General features: G+C 37.7%; 1 protein-coding gene across 2 annotated transcripts in view; it reads left to right on the top strand.

Moving 5' to 3' along the window:
- CTNND2 (catenin delta 2) overlaps window positions 1-20,331 on the top strand; it is a 244,047-nt gene that overhangs the window by 90,500 nt on the left and 133,216 nt on the right. For both annotated transcript variants that reach the window (XM_029958914.1, XM_029958913.1), the window contains one exon: window positions 11,478-11,691. In XM_029958914.1, coding sequence (XP_029814774.1) covers window positions 11,478-11,691 — 214 coding nt within the window. The remainder of the gene's footprint in view (window positions 1-11,477; window positions 11,692-20,331) is intronic.

Below are 20,331 nucleotides of genomic sequence, written 5' to 3'. Positions count from 1 at the left end.
CGTGGGCCAGATTCCCTCCTTCTCATCCTGGAAAAGTACTTCTTACTAATCAATGACTGACATTTCTAAGATTGCTATGTTTTAGAGACCTTGGTTCAAGCAGATATGGAAACGCATTAGATCTGTGATATATAGCTTGAAATGTCATTTGGAATATAGTATATTTGGAATATAGTTTTTTAGTTTCACAAAGAGATTTTATACATTCCTGTATTCTTATCTGTCTAAAAAGTAGAGACTGTAATGCCCATTATAGGGATCATTTAACATATATAAAGAATTAGTTCATGCAAAATGATAAATGACACAATAGGTCCAAATCAGCCTTTTATATTTGAGCTGTTGCTGCCACCACAGTTGCTGAGGAATGAGTGGGCAATCTGCCCAACTGTGTCAGCAGCACTGCTGGGTTTGGCTCTTCACTTCGCTAGACATGCTGCAGGCACATGGTTAACCAAGCAAGGCCCTAAATAAAGGGACACACTCCTTACTCCACATACAGAAGTATTACATGGTTTTGGGTGAAGGTTTTGGTGAGGTTTGGTTTTTTTTTCAGAACTGCTACTTTGCTATTCTTATGTCCAGAAGGAACTGAAAAATTGCTGCAACTCACAAGCTTTATGGAGTGGTAAGCAGTGTTAGTCTATTGGCAGTGAGGTAGCACCATTTTTTCATGGTTATTTTTTCTTGTTTCTCATTTCTGTATGTTTTTTCTGTATTCTGCTGATTTAAAAAGATGTCTAGAGTTATGCTGCACAGCTTTTGGAAAGTGTCATCTGAAGCTCATTGGCTTATTTAAAGTAAAGTGTCGGGAAAGTAATAAGGAAAGAAATAGAGAACATTGCTGGGACCTTCTGCAAGTCTGTGTTTGCATGCCTTGGATACTGCATGAAGTTCTGTCTTCCCCTATTTCAATGAGTATAGGAAATCTAGAAAAAAAATAGAATTGTGGATTTTGAAAGGCAAAGAGAACCTGAGCTAAACAAATGGGGGAAAAAAATATTCAAACCAGTACATGTATATATATGTATGCACATACATTTACTATAACACATACTTTTATACATATATAATTTTACATCTTGAACTGGGGGTATTACAAAGTGCATTAGATATGAGGCAAGTGTTTACTTGTGCTGGCTTTTACCTCATTTATAAAACTCATGTAAATGGGGAGATTGAGAAAAGATTCTGCAGTGCAGCTTTCTGTAGCACTGAAACTCTAAAATTACAGGTTGTATCTTGCCTTTGTGACCTTAGACAAATATTTTAATTTTATGTGTCTCAGCTTCTATTGGCAAAAGTTCCTAGCAAAGAGAGATGTGAGAATGTGTTCATGAGCTTTTGAGGCAGTAGCTTGTTCCCCAAATACTTCAACTTTAAGACAGAAAATTCTCATGTGACTGAAAGATTCTTTGAAGGATAATACATCAGTTATAAGAAGAGAGTACTTCTTGTTTAAATCGCAGTAGATAATGCCCTGGGAGCAGAGGTCATAAGAGGGCAGTATGATGTTTGATGTAATAAATTGTAAATATATTTTTAATCTGAGAAGTGGCACACTGTTTATTCTGTGAGGCAAACTGTCTGAGGTACCTACAGCAAGCACTGAAAAAGGATTTTTTTGAATTTCCTTTTAGAGCTGAAATGTCAGATAGAGTTGTTCTGTTGCTTAGGCTTAAATGACTGAAAAAAATTAATTTTCTGTGGTCTTTCTGTTGGTGACCCATCTTGTTCCTAGATGATATTTGTGTTCACATTGACTAAATCCCACTAATAATATGCTTAACTGAGTAAAGTACAGCTTCAGAAATCTTCATCCAACTCTGAAGTTATGTCCTCTCCTGCTGTAAGAATATTTGAAATAGTGACCTATTGCTTTCTCTAAAAAAATTAGTTTTTCTTAGCATAAAAAAAAAGAAGTTGAATTTTCTATATCTTGTTTAACTTCACTAGGTATCTGGTTATAGGAATATCAGGATGTTTTTAGTGGAAGTATATATGTCAGTTCTTTTCACAAATAATAAATGCAATCCTTCATTTTCAAATAGATCCTTAATTATTTTTAAATACCAGAAAGTAAACGATCCACACCCTCAGTGTTAATCATCATTTTTCATTTAATTTCAGGCAGTACTAAGTCAGTGCTTGAGTAATGCCAAAGTCTTCACATCCTAAATTAATATTGCCATTGCATCATCTCTAAAGTGCACAGTGCTGTGCCTTCTTTAGTATTGTGTGGTTTTTTACTGTTTCAAAAAGCAAAGACCCCAAATCAATATCAAGTAGTTACAATACCTTCTAAGGGCCTTGACATGTGTGTATTTTACCTTATTTATGTGTATTCCTCAGTGTTAGTTTATAATGTAGTTCAATGCCAGTGTGTTCATTTTAGGAGATACTGCTTTTAACAGTGGGCTTGAAAATTGCTTTTCTGAAGCCTTCACATCAGACGAGCACTTCGGGTCAGCTCTACACTTGCAGTTAGAAGTGTTGCTTGGAAGATCCCACTAGTCCTTGATGTTTAGAATAGGATGCTTGTGTTGTCCTTCAAATTAATGTTTTTTAAGAGTTTAGGGTAAAATGCTTTACAATTATGGGTAACTTATACCTAGCCAGGGATTTTTTTTAGTCAAATATAAAATCACATTAAAACCTTGATTTATAATAGGTATAACCTTCCTACCAAGCATGAAAAACAAAATGTGTCACAGAGCAGAATACAGTAAGGCTTACGGACTGAGAAAGCAGCACATTTATTCATACCTTCCCAAGGCAATTTTAGAACATGATTTTGAGTCTCCTCCTGTTCAGAAAATGTTTTTGAGGCTCTGTTAACCTCACATATAGATCCCAAGATCTAAAGAGGTCATTTAAGAGATACAGGGAAAACAGAACTGTACTCAGTAACAGAAATAAGATACCCAGTCCCATAAGGAAAGCTCCTGAGTATTGACCCCGTGCTGTGGATCCTCACATATCGCACAACCATTCCACCAAACACCCACCTGGTTTCTACAGACACATGAAATAGATCCCCTTCCTTCTCCATGCAGTGCAGTTTAGCACACAAGGGAACAATTTTTATTCAAGTAGAACATTGTATATATCCTGGTGGTTGAATTTATTTACATTATACCTCTTCACAGCTTTATGTTGCCTTTGTGTCTGATCTGAAAAGTCCTAATGAGAAAGCCATTCTTAAATGGGACCTAGATGCAAACCCTGATTTAGATTCCTTAAACAAATTAGACTTTGGAGTTAATGCAGCAATTTGCATAACATTCTTCTCTATTTTCAGCTAAAATTGCTCAGCACTTTTTTAAACTTGTAGCAAATTACTTTGCTAATGAGACTAAATTACCCTGTGATGTTGCAGGTAAATTTGTCTGTAATAAATCTCACATGCGTTTGCAAGGTACCGATTTTGTCTTGTCTTCCTGTTGTTCCATAGACACATGAGAAGAAACAGTGGAGAGGATTTAAAGTTTGAACCACTGCATTTATCTTAAGAGACCTACTGTACTGAATACTATTCCCATATTCTGATGGAGATTTGTTTTCTCCCCTTCACATCTGTTTTAAGTTTTAGGAACTAAGTTTCCGAAACTAGCTAGCAATGAGGCTGTCTGTCTTCCAAACTCTTCTCTGATAAATAGTGTATTTTTTTTCCTCTTAGGTGGAAGACATTTTAGTAATGTAAACAAGACAAAGATAAGTAATGGAGAGAATTTTTAATTGCAAAAAAAATCTAGAAATGTAATAATTTCATGGATATAAATGGTCAGTGCAGTCAAGTTGCTCTGCAGCCTGTGGCCTCCTGGACTTTCCTGTTGTGCTCTGGTCTGTGTGGGCACACCAGTCTGCTCAGACAGTGAGCCTGAGAAGAACAGGGTGACTGTAGTCAAAGAGCGTCTCACAAACACCACACTGCCTGCCACCATTTAAAAATTCTTGGGCATTTTGTTCAGCTCACTTGCAGCTTCTCCTTCCAGCAACAGAATTGCTTGAAATCTATTCACATGTGAAATAGTAAGCACTTACTCTGCTAGTTAAAAACCAGCATCTAAGAACATTAAAACCAATTATTACAAATAATTTCCAGAAGCAGACCTAAACTGAAAAGTCTTTTTAATTTGGTGTTTATTGAATATATACTGTCACCTGGGCTAGCAGTCACTTAGTTTTTAGTTCTGCTCCATATGTAACACCGTGACATTAAAAATAATTCCATCTGTTTAAATACTTATATTTTGATATATTGAAACATGCTTTCTTAATAACAGAAGTGTCACAGAATAAGTGGTGGATGATGCTGTGTGATATGTCAATTAAGCTGGCAATTAATATCTATGATGTGTAGAAAGGCTTGATTGTTGTTAGATTTCCTTCACCACCTTTGGATGAAGATTTATTCAAAAGTGATTATTAAGAAAAATGTGGAAATTAAGCCTCAAACCGTGAATTAATCTTTGAGTTAGGAATGTGGATCTGTTAATAGTGGAAGACTTAATGTCTTATTGTTAAGAGGAGATTGTGTTATTTTAGAAACACACTTTATCACTCTGTCATTCTCTAACAATTTTTGTCATCTGCTCTTAATCCTCTTCTGTTTCCATTATATTTTACTTTGTGAGGCAGGGTAGTCAGAATTAAATGCAGAGGATGTTCCAGTTATACCTACTGGCAAAATTTGAACAATATCTCAGATACCCACTTGCTGAGTATAAATAGAAGAGGAAGGGTGTTTGGGTTTCTGTCACAGCTGTATTTTTAGTCTGTTTTGGAATACTTAATTATCTAACAATCTTTGGCTAAACTGTTTAAAATTTGAAGCTTCCCTTTTCTTCCTTTTTGTATCTCTAGCTCTAATTTTTGCAGCCTTCCAAGGGATGGAAGAGGCAATTTCCATTATGCAGTGATTGAAAGAAAGGGTTTTGCTTCTTTTCTTTGCTGCCGGGCAGAATAGAATAATTTTTCACAGATTTCACAACTTATATTTCAAAATAGGGTTCAAAACCTTAGTAGTAGTCAAAACAGCTGATGTCAATTAGCTTTGACTTGCTTCTGCTATTACAAAGACATAAGCCATAGCCAGATTCCAGGGTCAGTTTTCTCATAGCTCAATATGAAGAGAGGTCAGTCACCTATATTTTGTCTCACCAGTATCTATCCTCTAGAACCACAGTGTCCCTTATAGCTCTTTCCCACATCTTCTATCCAGCTCATCAGCTATTCCAGCTCCAGGTTCACTAGTGTTACGCCAATCCAGAATGTAGACCATCTTCATCCAGGAAAATTATTAGCAATTAGGATTAATAAGAAGATAAAGCCGGACTGCAGTGATCAAGCGAAGGTTTGGCTGGACCAGCATACTTAAGCACAATTTATTTATACATCTCATCCTTCTCTATTTTCTCATGTTATTCCTCCCCCATGCATCTGGATATTTGCCATTTCCTATCTTTGCCCTTCTGCCCAAACATCCCGTAGTTTGGCACATTGTCACAATTCCTTGCAACATCCCATCAGCGTGTTCTTCCCCCTAGGACCTGTGATGACCTTTTCATTCATTCCTCCCTGTGTGCCCATTTTACCAGTTAACAAAGCTCAGGCTGAACCTCTCCAAGCCTTGGAGCAGTTCCTTCAGTAGCCCATCAACCAGTGAACTCCCAGACCTGGTCTTTTGTATTGTCTCTTGCTTTATAGGATTTGTGTATGTAAGTGTGATTTATTACTTTTCCTGTCTCATCTGTGTTTATATGCTGGACAGCCATTGAGCAGATGTCCTCATAAAACAGATGTCCTTACATTCCAGGTATCTACATAGCCTTCACATCCTACATTTCGTTTCCTTCCATACATCCAACCCATCTATTGTACTGAATTACAAAAGCAAGCTATCAAGCAATTCATACGCTAAAACCGTACAGTAATCAAGTGTATATGTATAGAGATAAATAGATAGATATAAATAGATATAGATATAGATATATTGTTTCAGACATATCATCAATGTATTATTGACTTGTTTCGCCAACACGTGTGCTTCAGGCTGGTCATATGTAACTCCTGGTAGATTAAGTATTGAACAGTGCACTGTTGTGGTAAACACCATTGAATCAAAGGTGTCTCTGTTTGAGACAATTTGGAGGGGCAGAGACCTTGGATGGAGGTCTCCTTCCTCTGATTCAATACCCCTGTTTCTCTCCAATACAGAGAGAGAGATATCAGACACACCGAGATGTAAGTGAAAAAATAACTCTTTATCAAGAGGAATGCTAAACAGTACTGATAAAACTGGGTTGAGCTAACCAGAAAAATTCCCAAGCTCCTGCCCACCAGACCAAAACAAGATGGTGCCAGCCTCCCCCCACCCATTAAAACCCAACAGGAATAGTTGGAGGGTCAGTGCTGGAGTGAGGCTGCAGTGCTGGCATAGGCACAAGACACCCTCCAGAGCCAGAGATGAGACCTGGTCACTGCAACTCTGATGGTGGTTATAGTCCTGATCCGCTGAGGTGGGGGTAGAGGCCTGAGTGGTAGAAGTCCCATGGAGTGAGGGAAGTCTGCCTAATGAAGTCCATGTGGTCTTTTATTGGGCTCAGGGTAGGTGGGAATGCCTCTGGTACCACCACTGGGGCATTTAATTCTTCACTGGATGATTAATGCTGGATCACAGAACATTTGGAGTGTCTTTGACACCTTCTAAGCACAGTTGGATCCATTATGGCCCCTAGCAGAGATGAATATCTTCAGGTCACGTGAGTGAATTGTCCTGATGTCTCCCTGAAGGGAGTTATCACACATGAGTTATTTGTGTAAGGACAAAGAAACAGCTTGTAGCCTGAGGTGGCAGGTGTGCATACCCTCTGAGTCATCAGCCTTCCAGTCTTTTCACAGTGGTGGATAATTCTTCTCCTAGGAGAGTACCACCCTTATCTTAAGTCCCTCCCCACAGTCTAAATTAGTAGACATGTTTGGAGAAAAGAGAAAAGGTGAATACCAGAGTCTCTGTGTAACCCAGGACAAAAGGTCAGCCTTGAAACTGATAAATTACATTTCTCAAAGGATCTTGGCATGTGATATCTAAGCTGTCCTTATTGGGAACATAATTATCACTGCCTCCAGTACTGACCTGAACCCCTTCTTGAATCCAAATTCACTTTTTATTTTCATTGTGTGAGTACCAATACATTCTCAGATATAATGCAAAAAAACTTCATGTGATACCAGAGAAGACTCTGGCATCAAGCTGACATGAGTGCACTTTTCCTCAGTCGGTGTACTAGAGTCTGATACCTTTTGCTGTCCTGTCTGCCTGTGTCATGGCATCATGGGACTTGACGAGAGCAAGTGCTTCTGATCAGCAAGTAGACAGTGGCATTAATGGCAGACAGCCAACTTAAAGAAGAAAGTTTGAAAAAACTCTCTGCTTACCATGGATTTTTTTTTTTTGTGGCAAAATTAATGTAATTTCTGTTCTGTCAGTTTTTAGTTTGATTGGAATAGATTCCTGATTTATTAGTAAAGCTGAACAATGAATTCAGACATATGCATGCTGAGCTTCCTGGTCTTGATAGGGTTTGCCATACACTTCATAATGCCACATGTGAAAGAGCACAGCTCTTTATTTAACAGCTAACAGCATTTTCCAAAAATGTACACACAATATTTCTAGTTTCATTTCCTTTGCCTCAAACAAATAATTTCATTTCCTTTACCTCTATTTCCATAAATTTAAATAGATTCTGGTAACATCCATCACAGCCTCACAATTTGTCAGGCATAGTTGAACCTGCTGGAGAGTATAGTTTTAAACAGCTATATACATATGTGATGGAAACACAAAGCTGGGGTGAGACTTCTGGTGAATAAGGGCTGTGGAAAAGAAAACAAAACCAAAAACAACAAAGCAAGACAGTAATCCAGATAAAAAACAACATCAGAAACTGTGCTCCCAGTTGTGAACAATCAGCTTCATCTCTCCCCGCTTGACACAATTTCTCTGCCAAGTATCTGAACTTGGAAATTCAAAGAAAGTTTGCAAAATAAGTCTTGTCTTTCCCAGGTAAGAATAGAGTCTTTCTTCAATAAAATTTAAGACATTTTATCAAGTTATATAAGGTGTTATGTAACATCTGTTTCATTTCTGTTGTATTACCCATATTTTTTTTTTTACAGAAATGCATTTTAGATTAATATTTTATGCTCTCGCTTTTAAGAAACTGTCTTTGAATCATTTTGGTCTGCTGCTGACTTCAGGTTCCTGGGAGAGGAGGAGCTGCATGAGCTGAATAGTAGTGTGCTGTCAGCTACCACAACTGAAGAGGGAAGGTGCAGATTTGAATGTGTCAGAACCACACATTTCCCCTTAGAATGAGCAGAAAATAGCAAAACTTGTCACCTGAGAACATCCATAAACTGCTGAGGAGCATGAGATGCCACTTGGTTGTGTCCAAGAGGAAGAGTGGGGAAAAAAGCTTAGGCACAGTCCCTCTGAAGGAGGCAGAGTCTTTAGATGAATTACAGTACCCAGAATAATTTTTGCTACGAAGTAATAATTTTTCTCATTCTTAATCTTTTTTTTTAGCAGTGAAGCAATTAAAATATTCATTCAACATATTGTGCTTTGAAAATATAATTCACAAAGATCAGCAGGCATGTTTTCATTCTGTCGTTCCTGATATTACTCATCACACCAGGCAACTCATTTATTTTTAACTGTCTTCTTTCTTCTATCAGATCTTGTTTCTTTTCAGAGGTTGAAGTGTGAAGCTCAGTGGTTGATTCACCTTTTGTAAAACTGAAGCATAAATTTTTGTTCCTAGTCTGTTTAGTAGATGTCATCTGTTTTGTCATGTAGGTGGCTCTTCATGTAGCATGGTTGGTTTTGGAAATCTGGTCAGCAGAGGAAGCAAATGTATTTTAATATGAAGGTTAAATGATGATATATTGTAAACCCAAGCAAACAAACAAGCCTCACTGCTCACCTCTCCCAGATAAACTTGGTAAATTTTTCTCGGCTCGGAAATGAACTAATTGATTCATTGCAAGTCATCCTGTTTACATGGGAAAGTTTTGACCAGTGATATATATTGCAACACCTTTTCTCTTTGACCTGTTTATCTGGTTTCTAAACTGAAAGACGTCATGGTTTCTCTGAGCAGCAGAAGCATAGATTCTCAAAAGGATTAGTGAACTTTTCTGCCTCTCATTGATATATTTTACCAATGCCCATTCATATCTCTGCACTCTCCACATAATGCTGGTTGCTGTAGTCTTTGAGGTGACCTGCATATTGCTTGGGAAGTTGGACATGAAGTACTCATATAATGCCTATTTAAGGGAAAATATAAACACTAGCATTTTGACATTTAGGACAAGGCTATGTTGTAACTGTATAGGCATTAAAACATTTTAATTTAACACTGTAACATCTTGGTATATACAATTTTTGACTACACAAGTGCTTTATTTTTTGGTCTTGCTGTTATTAAAAAAACAAGAATGTGCCAGATAAACTGGTAGAAGAAAGAGAGATAACTTCTGTTTTAGCAGTGAGTAATTTCATATAGCTCAGTTTTGGAACCTCAAGGGCTGACTCATTTTTCAGTCTTTATTTGCAGTGAATTGTAGAATCATAGAACCATTTAGGTTAGAAATGACCTCTAAGGTCATCAAGTCCAACCATTAACTCCAAAGTCCATCATTAAGTGTCACATCTACACAACTTTTAAATACCTTTAAGGACGGTGACTCTGCCGCTTCCCTAGGCAACCTGTTCCGGTGTTTGACAACTCTATTGGTGAAGAATTTTTTCATAATATCCAACCTAAACCTCCCCTGACATAACTTAAGGACATTTTCTCTTGTCCTATCACTTTATTCTTGGGAGAAGAAACCCCCACCTGGCTACAACCTCCTTTGAGGTAGTTGTAGAGAGGAGTAAGGTCCCCCCTGAGCCTCCTTTTCTCCAGGCTGAAGAACCTGAGTTCCCACAGCTTGTCATCAGGGGACTTGTGTTCCAGACCCTTTGCTGCTCAGTTACTCTTCTCTGGACTCACTTCAGCCCCTCAATGTCTTTCTTGTACTGAGGTGCCCAGAACTTGACACAGGATTCAAGGTGTGGCCTCACCAGTGCTGAGTACAGGGAGACAATCACTGCCCAAGTCCTGCTGGCCACACTATTGTTGATACAGGCCAGGATGCCATTGGCCTTCTTTGACACTAGGCACACTGCTGGCTCATGTTCAGCTGGCTGTAGACAGTTCCTTTCACAACTGACATCTTTCCAGCTAATCTTCCACAAGCCTGTAGCGTTGCATGGGGTTGTTGTGACTGTAACACAGGACTCAGAACTTTGCCTTGTTTAGGCTAGTGTTAGATCCATGAAATGCCGTATGTCAGTATGACTCCCCTCTGCAGAACTGCAGGAACACATGCCCATGCAAGAACAGCTTCACAAATATTTCAAAACCTTTTCGTCTTAAAAGTAAAATGACCAGCTGAAGTGCCTGGCTGGCTTTGTGCCTCAGCCAATGACACATATGGGGAAACTTTTTGACAGAGATGTCTGTATAACTTGCTTGAAGCTAAAACGTCGCACTCTTTGGATGTTAGTTTTGAATAAACGTGGCTTCTTAAAATTAGATTGAAGAGTGGCTGATGTTTGAGAAACAAATAGTGCCAGAGAGTAATAACGTATTTGTTGGAAATAGATTTTATAATAAATTGTACTTGGTATTCTTGACCTTTTTGATCGTTTGCTGAAATACTTTTGTGCTTTTTCTATAATGATATTTTATATAAGATATCGCATTAGAAATTTATTTTGTAGACCACCTTGTTTATGCATAAGACTTCTGTTCCTACATCACTGAAGGGTCTCCTTCAATCTTAGTAGAACAAGCTTGCCACAATGTTTTTGTCATCCTTGTCTGTTTGTGCAGACTTCCTCCTTTTGCTTTCATCTTTGCTCATCCCAATTCAGTTGATATAGCATCCTTACTGAGACTACAGTAGCTGCTCACATTCCCAGAAATTAAATGTAAAGGCAGGACTACTTAAAACTTTATGACATTAAGTGCTTTTTTTTTGTTTGCTACAGTCTTGTGGTTTTTCCTCTAGCTTGTGATGTGTTACACTCTTGAAGGAGATGATGTTTCTCCTGCACAGGAGAAACCCTTGCCAAGGCAAACCTTGATGAACCATGAGCAACCTTCATGAGGCAACACTTTTGGCCGACTTTGACTGCTTTTACAGAGGTTCAGGTTTATCAGTTTGTACAGTTATGTCGCCACTGGAAAAATAATACAAGGAATCAAAGTAGTGTAATGTAGCAGCTTTGCAGTGCTACCAGCACACCTTTGCTGGCCCACAGCCTGCATAAACCACAGCTTAATTTCATTGGATAGCTTTTATTAATATCAATATTCATTCCCTAACTTTATGATTATCATTTTGGCCTGTTTCAGATAAGAAGACAAGGTGGAATACAGTTACTGGTGGACCTATTGGACCATCGGATGACAGAAGTCCACCGTAGTGCCTGTGGAGCTTTGAGAAACTTGGTATATGGGAAGGCAAATGATGACAACAAAATTGCTCTGAAAAACTGTGGTGGTATCCCAGCATTAGTACGGTTACTCCGCAAGACTACAGATTTGGAAATCAGAGAACTGGTCACAGGTTTGAATCTTTCAATATTTTTGTTCAAACTGTATATCAGTCTTGCAAGCATAGTTCTGTGCTGCATGCCACTTACTCCATCAGTAAGTATTTTGTTACAATATTATTTCCCATAACAAAAAACTTTCAAGCCCCTTGGATATATGTAATGTATGAATAGCTTTCAGTATCATGCAGTTTATAGATGTAGGCATGGCTTAAGCCTATGATTACTGGTTCACTTCGTTCTTGGTTAGCCATGAATGCTCTTGCAAGAGATGTGCTCCATACATAGATATGTCGTGGTGGGAATCCTCTCCCTCCTGTCTGGTGTGGGGCTGCCCATGCAGAAGTTATATTTTATTGAATTTACTTAGAAGCTGTTACTCATTCCTTTTATATCCTATATAGTGAGAAGGAGAATTTGTTTGGGGATTTTCTACCTTTCTTGTGGTTCTGATAGGAAAATGGAATACTGTGTTGGAGAGGTGGACAACATCATCTTCTTAAGCTTTTTTTTCTGAAATTTGATACCATGCTATGTGATGTGCTATACACAGAGCATGCAGGTAGTGAGAGTTTATTTTTTTTCTTGATAGAGTAGAATCTGGTCTTTTTAAGATTGTTTGGACTTTGTCCCTTATGAAATTCAAGGGGGAGGGTAGTGGAGGTGGTGTTCAGAAATACAGGAATGCTGTCAAACAGGGCTGATCTGAAACGTTTGGAGGTGTTTTTTCCCCTTGCCCCTAAGTTATCCTATTTAATATGCACAACAGAAACTAGATGGTATTTTTTTATTTTTCACTTTGTGACTTAATTCTATTTGATTGTTAATATCAGTATGGTGATTAACTTAAGGCTACAAATAAAAAATATTTTCGTCATCCTATTTTCAATGCCTGTATTTTCATTATGATTTTCCTACTAAAATATGTAAGAAAATTTCTCATTTCTGTCACAGAATCATCAGAGTACATGTTATCTATGCTTCTGCAGAAATTACTTACCTTTTGTTTCAGGCCTCATTTAGGATACAATTGATAGGATTATCATCCTTTGGTTGGCTCCAGGTTCCTTTCTTGAGGGCATCTGAATAAACTATATGGTGTTTATTAAATGTAGATTTTTATATTTAATTTTGTGTCTTAGTTGCAGCACTTATCACCTCCTACTTGTTAGTCAGGATTAATGGGGCAGAGATATGGGGTTACATGAGCTGAGATAATGCCTCCTGTAGAGTGATAGAATTACTGACAGATCTAATAAAGTGTAACCACTACTTTAGATTCAACATACTTTTTTGTCCCTTGGTTATGTTGTTGGTGTCCTGGCTCCAGCGAACATTTTTCCTATTTTTTCTGAGTAGTGAGAGGCAAACTGCTAATAAACATCAACAGTACACCTGAGCAGTCACAGTGACACTCCCCATACCATCTGTAAATGGAACACATAATGTCATTAGGTCAGTTTAAGAAAATACACGGGGCTATGGTTTACGTTGATTCCATTGCACAGCGTGTTGGTAAATTTTCCTAAATTCCCACAGAAAGAAAGGATGTGTGGGCTAGAATACCCTCAAAGTGTTATTGCCAAGAGGAGTAGGTCCTGACCTTCAGTGGTAGGCAGTAACCTGCCTTTGTACAGGTAGATGCAGCTCCCAGGGATGGTGAGCATCGGGAGTGTTGGACATATATGAAAGGGGAGAAAAGCGAGATGGTGACCCTGAGGAATGGAATCAAAGCCAGTGGTATTTCAAGATTTTATTCCTGGTTTTGTATTGGGGTTTTTTGTTTGTTTTTAATAGCCAGGACATCCCAGAAGGCCACTGCTTGCCCTGGCCCTGTTTTGTGCCTTTCAGAATGTAAATAACTAGTCCTTGCTTTCAAAATGCAAACCTGGTTGTGGTAGTGTTCTGCAAAGTGTCCTTTCAAAGTAAGGCTCATAGTTGCAGCTCTCATCTTGCATCTCTTAGGAAACAGGCTGAAGTGACACATCTGAATCAGTTCTCCTTTGCTTTTTCTTGTAAAATCTTGTGGTATGACAGCTACCCCAGCTCAATTCCTTCCTTCTGTCCTTTCTGGGGAAGGAAGGGTAGCTCTGCAGCAGATTCCTCAGTAATGAAAAGATTTGATTTGGTGGCAGGCACAAGGAAAAATAAAAGAAGTTCTTCATGCTTTCCATCAGCCTTCCTGAGCTGAGGTGGCAGGAAAGTGATTATTTCAGTAGGGTCACTATAGCCTGAAGGAGATACAGAGAAAGTAATAGCAAATGTCTGTTTTGGGAGAAAACATAATACCTTGAGCCTTTCTATGGCATGTTCATTGTGCATCCTGTCTATATAAAAGCTGCACTTGTTTGTTACTTTTAGAGAGGACATGAAGTTCCTGCCTTAGGAATTCATACAGGCTCTGACATTGCTGCCCCTAAATACTCCTCCAGCATTTGTCCTCAGAGCACTTCTCTTAGGTGGGGAAGTGTCCTTATCGTGGTTTTACAGATGGGGAACTGGGCCTATCAGGTGTAAATGACCTGTCCAGAAATGTGGCGATGAAGGTGTGAATCACTCTGAATAGGCACTCAGCTGCAAGGGAAGAAATATGAGCAGGAGAGGTTTTTTAGCAGCTCAATTTGTCTGGTAGCAGTGAAGCATTCATTGCCTGCCCCAAGTACTGTACAGCACTCACCCAATAGAGCGAAAGTTCTGATATTAGTTTCTTCCTCAAACATGCACATTTTCTTCCTTTTTGTTGCTTCTCTCTAAGGAGATTATAACTTAAATTTCCAGCAATCTCAAGACTAGCTTTGGAAGGATATTTAAACCTGTAGACCAGCTTTCTATCCTAGTAACTCCTTGATTGTCAGAGTTGCCTTCAGCACCATTTGTGGCTTTTCCTCTTTTCCAGATACTTCTTTCTGGCATAATCTCTCCAAACAGAGTTTGTCCTTTATCTTGTCTTTCTCCTCTTCAGTAGCAGAGGTCTTGGGCTAATACTTGAAAACCTTACCATGCTCCAATTTTTGGATGCACAAATTTAACCTTATAGCAAAGTATTAGAGCTTCAAGGCTCTCTCATGTCAAGCAAATGATTTCAGTGCAGGCTCCCATGTAGAAGCAATGAGGGAACTGTGCTGCCTGGCTGTTATGAAGTTAAATGGTGTTAATGCCCAGGAACTGCTTCCTAAGATATGGAAAGATTTTTCTTACAGAAACACTTCCACAGTCACAGGTTTTTACTAGAAGAATGTGGATAAACTTAGGTATACAAATGGATGTATACATTTATGTGAAAGTGAACTACTCTGATAGAAATAGAGATGCCAGCATGGTTAAAACCTCTGGTAATTTCCAGAGACTCAAGGAGGACCAGAATTACAATATCTTGTTGCCTGTAGATCTGTAAACGAAAATAAATAGGTGTAAGCTGGACATGCCGTACTTAACTTAGCCATCTTTTCACCCCATCTCTCTGCTACTAGTTCCCACAGTAGATCCTGTTAATAGGAAAAAATAAAAGCCTTCTATTTTAAAATAATTAAATGTTAACACTTTTCTAATAAATATAAATAGACAAGAACACAGTACAAAATTAGCACAGATCCTGCAGATGGTAGAAAGAAATGTTTTCACTTGGCAATAATGAAAATGAGTAACTGATTTCTGATTCTCTTGCCTTTCCCAAGTTAATTATGAACCCTTCCACAAAATTCTATTTTAGCATTCTTTCTATTTGCTTTGCTGTCAGGGGGAAAAAATTACATGAGAAATGTGACATGTTAGCAAGGATAACACAAGAATCCCATGAATGCCTTGTGGAGAAGGTGAAGTCAAGCAGCTGTTGCTAGATCCTTTCCAACCCAGAGCATTCTATGATTCTGTGATTTAGCTAGTCCTTGCTCCCTGTTCCATCAGCTCCATTGAATAACTGGATATCTGTCTCAGATAAAGTTATTTAAACTGCTATGCTTCTCGTTCTTGACAAACAAAATCCATCACAACTAGAAAAACAGTTTCTCCCTATGAACAATAAGCTAACTGAATAGAAAAAAACCTCCATTTAAAGAGGGCCCTTATGACTGTTTCACCTATTTTCAAACTGTACATACCATTTTTGATTGAAAGGTAAAAATTGGATAACCCACTTTTAGAAAGCACATAATGATAAAGAGCTGTAACTATAAATAATGTCAGGAGAAATTGTTTTTTCCTGTGCTAGCAGCCAGCCTCCTGCTTATTTTGGTTGACAGTAAAGTGTCAGAGAGTTAACTATTGTCTACTGGAAATGTATAAATTATAAAAATTATCACATTTACAAAAAATGGAAAAAAGCATAAACTATCTAACACTAAGCATATATACTATATGCAGATAGGTAGATATTGACTCTGTGTATTTCATTCACATTTTTCTTCACTGAAACAAAAAGCATATATTCCATGCCTGCAAAATATTATATTTTGTACAAAATATTTCTCTCAAAGAAGCACTAGTTGTCCAGATAGCTTTGGCCCACAGTCAGGTTGGACAGGAAAAAAATTTCATTTACTTCCCAGATTTTGGGTTCCAGTATTCATTAGTGTTGTCTTTAATTTCAGCTGTGGCCAGTTTGTGTTTTGGCTTGGTTGGTCCTTTGTTGTCACCTCATGTTATGCAACATTATTATGTAGTCATTTTACATTTCTGTTTAAGTTTTAGTAGTTGCCATATGTTTATCATGAGAGATTTATAACCTTATTGATAGTCTCTCAGTGTTACTGGAAGCAATTACATGTTGTCCACCTTATATCTATCTGGTTTGAGTTAACCACTGCAGGTGAAACCTTGTTTTTGACTGCATACTGCTTATTAGTATGTGCAGAAATTATTGGCAGATTAGTCAAGACACTCCAGAAGGGTCCCTTTGAGCCTAGTATGTGTCTTTGCTAATCTGTGTAGTTGCAAGTTAGTGAGCCTGCAGTGATATGTAAAGCACGTTTAAGGGAGTATTTATTTAAATGGACCTTTTGGTTTCCTTCAGTGGAAGATTTAATTTGATTTCCTTAGGTAATTCTGGCCAGTTCTTTAGAATTTTTAACTTCCTAGTACAAGAGCAATTCTCCTGTTGGGGGTTCCCAAAATCAAAATTACAGGCCTGCAGTTGTTTTCTATTTGTGATGTTATTTTCTAATTGACTTCATAAGGTATTAGACTTGTGACTTTCTGTATAGTAAATCATATATTATGGCAAAGGGTTGACTATTTAGTACTTGGGATCTTGAAGCAGTTTATCAATTTAATAATTTTCTGCAAAAGTGCCCTTGACATTAGCTTAGTTACTGGAGTGTGTAAACACAGATGTGAAATTTTATTGTGTTATAAACATTCATTTAGAGGTGGCACTTATTTGTAACCCTATTGCTCTCTGGAAATTTGATTTGAAAATGAGTAAAGGCTGTTTTATCCCACTCAGAGGTGACTTTCCCACAAACTTAAGTGAAGAAGAATCAAACTCTTCCATGAGCTGCATTCTTACAGTACTTTACCTTGATGTACCTTTTCTTTGCAGGTTTATATTAGATGTTCCAGTATTGATCCTACTAAATATCCCATTCCTTAATTGTATTCAGGTTTTGTAATGGAGCAATGCAAGTATAAGGCCACTTGGCCAGTGAAAGGCCTAATTAATTAACAGCTTTTGATATGTAATATAAAAAGATAGGAAGGAAAATAAACATATAAAGAGGTTGCTTTTGGAACCAAAGAAAGGATTTCAGTATTAACTGAAAATTAGATTATAAAGTTCTGTGGTTTAGGTTCAGATACATATCCTGGCTATCACAAACTTTTCAAACAGACAACATGAAAATCCATATATGTGTTTAAATTGTCATGATGGCGTGACCATGGTAAGACTGCTGCTACAAGGTTGATGTCACTTTGGTTCAATATATGCTTACCTAAAAGAGTAAGACTGCCCAATATCATTTGGGGCTCATAACTCTGTGTAGTTAAAGAAAATGGAGATGGGATAAATGGAGAAAGTATACAAACTGCCTTTTAAGATGCAGCTCTGTGAATTTGATTCTCCTCTGCCTCCAATATCTGATCACTATGTCCTGTCAAGTCAAGCAAATTAGAAAGGTTAAGCGTGGAGACAGATAACTGCTAGCACTGCTTTCAGAAGTGTTTGGTTTGATTTTGGCAAGAAAATATGTTCATTCATATCTTGCTTAGAGTCTCCTCTGCACATAAGCAAATTCTGTAATAACTTATAAACAAGTGTTTTGAGGAACTTACCAAACACAGAGGCAGGTGGCTTACAGAGTTTAAGCTTAATTATTTTTTAAATAACAGATGTAGGATGAGATTCACATATTTCAAATCTACTTGCTTAGGCACTAATGTTTGCTTGTGTGTTTTAAATGCTTTTCATTCAAAGTGTAGATTTGAAGGGTATTAACTCTAATAAATATTTCCTACTCTGTCTCTAAGTTTATGTAATTGCAAGTACAATATCCTACCACAGTCAATTTTTAAACTTGATTAAATCTTTTCACCTAATTTACTTCTAATTAGGTGTTTTAAATAAAAGTTGTTTTTAACGTTAACAACATTATTTGTGTGCTTAAAATTCCTGTCTTTTTACTCTGAATCGAAACCAGTGGCTCAATGAGGAATTACATATTACAGTTTCTCCAGTATTTCTTTCTTCAAGCACAAAAGCCTTCTCATTTTCCCAAGGTTTCATAATAGTTTGATTCCCTCCCTTTGCTTGACATACTTTTAAGCAAGGTATTTTTCAATCTCTGCCCTGAATTTTGTGAGCCAATGAGAATTTCATATAAACTCCATCAAATCCCCTACAAGTATCAGGTTGCTGTAAAAACAAAGCATTTAATCTCACAGCCGAAACTTTTCATAGGCTAGTTTATGGTTCCTTGCTGTCACATTTAAAGTCTTGTTATGGGGAAAAAAGGAAACCAAGGATTTGCTGAACTCAGAAAAACTACTTGTTACTTCTGCCTTTATAAAGTTAGACTTATGCTGCACCATTATCAAAGGTAAGCAAAAGCAAAACAAATGAAGTTACCCTGGTCTGCAGAAGCAGCTGCTCAGTTTAATCAAGCTCAAAGTCCAAGTACCCCAACACAACTTCAAGCAACTGAACTTTACCAAGGTAGTACAAACCCTCTGGCCTGTTACTGGCAATGGCAATGACAGGTTAGTGGGCTGCATGGTTGCTCTGTTTTTCCACTCCAGTCATCACTTACTTTAAGGTTTTACAGAGAGTCTCTAAAGATTGCTATTGCATCTTCATAATTTTCAGAAAGAACTTAAAATACCTATTTGTGCTTCTCCAGACTAATAAGCTGACATTTCATTTTCAGTGGATGTGCTATAACAAGGCACAGCCATATGAAGAGGAATGCTGTTGTACTTTACATTATGATTCTACAGTGTGGCAGTTTAAATTTTAGATTTTAACATCACCTACAGAAAATATTGCCATCGTTTCTAGAAATGTGGAAGTGATTTCCAAACAAATTCAGGGCAGAAATTAATTGATATTTTTTAAAGTCTTCACATGAACCCAGTGGGGAACCACTTACAGAGACATCCAATCTTTGTAATCATTTTCCTTGTAAAACAGGAAGGTAAAAGGCTGTGCAGTTTACACGAGTATGTTGTTAGGAAACTAATTTCCAACTTATAGGTTATGATATCTTCAAGAAATTCCAGAGTCATTCAAAACACATCCTATTTATAGTTCATATGTAACAACAAATCTAAAAGTAATTTAATAAATTGTGTAACTTTGCTTGAGAAATGATGCTGTCTTATCAAATAACACTTAGGCAAACAATATTGACAGTTCAACTGGATCATTTTACACCAAATCTATTACAATTTACTGTCTAATTATAAGACAATCTCTGCCCTGTTTCTCAATATGTTGTCACTATTTTGGCTCTGAAAATGAGAAAACCCACTGACAGAATCTTTTGTCTTCATGGAAGGTCGTTCTCAACTTTTTCTGAATTATCAGGTTAACTACTTCACCTCCTGCTGCTCCCAGTTAAATAAGGAGAGGTTTTAAAATAGATGCATTCTCAAATCTTCTGCCCTGCTTTCTTAGCAACAGGCTGGGGCACCAATTTATCATTTAAGGTGTTACATCCAAAGAATTTTTATAGATAAAAGGGAACATACTGTTAAACAGCAATACAACACCTTCCTGAGTTTCACAGTGCCCGTTTCCCAGAGGTAAATGGGAGAGAGACAGAACAAGTCACTAGGGTGCCAAGGTCTCAGCTGGGAAAAGTGGTAAGGCCCTGCCAGGGGAGTCCCTCTCCTCTCTCTCATGAATCTGCTTGTGGATGGTTTCATCAGTTTTCCCATCACAGCTGCTTCCCTCTCCCTGTTTCACAGGCAAGTTCCTGTTCACTTGTCCTGCGTTTACCACCCTCAGTCCCAGCACAAGGGTGGTCCCTTTTTGCTCTCCTTTTTTTCTCTAAATGGGAATTAACTATTTTTCCCTTGTACAATCACTGAGATGCATCTTCTATGGAAAATTCATTCAAGTTGTCTTGATTCATGTGGCAGTGAAAGTGACTTAATAATTTGCATGTTAATATGCTACATAAATGATTTTCCTTTTTTTTTTTTTTTACTTTGGTCAAATC

This window comes from Manacus vitellinus, unplaced genomic scaffold (assembly GCF_001715985.3).
Source record: "Manacus vitellinus isolate BGI_N305 unplaced genomic scaffold, ASM171598v3 scaffold_17_pilon, whole genome shotgun sequence".
NCBI classification, from domain to species: Eukaryota; Metazoa; Chordata; class Aves; order Passeriformes; family Pipridae; genus Manacus; species Manacus vitellinus.
This window is presented reverse-complemented; position numbering and strand designations above follow the sequence as displayed.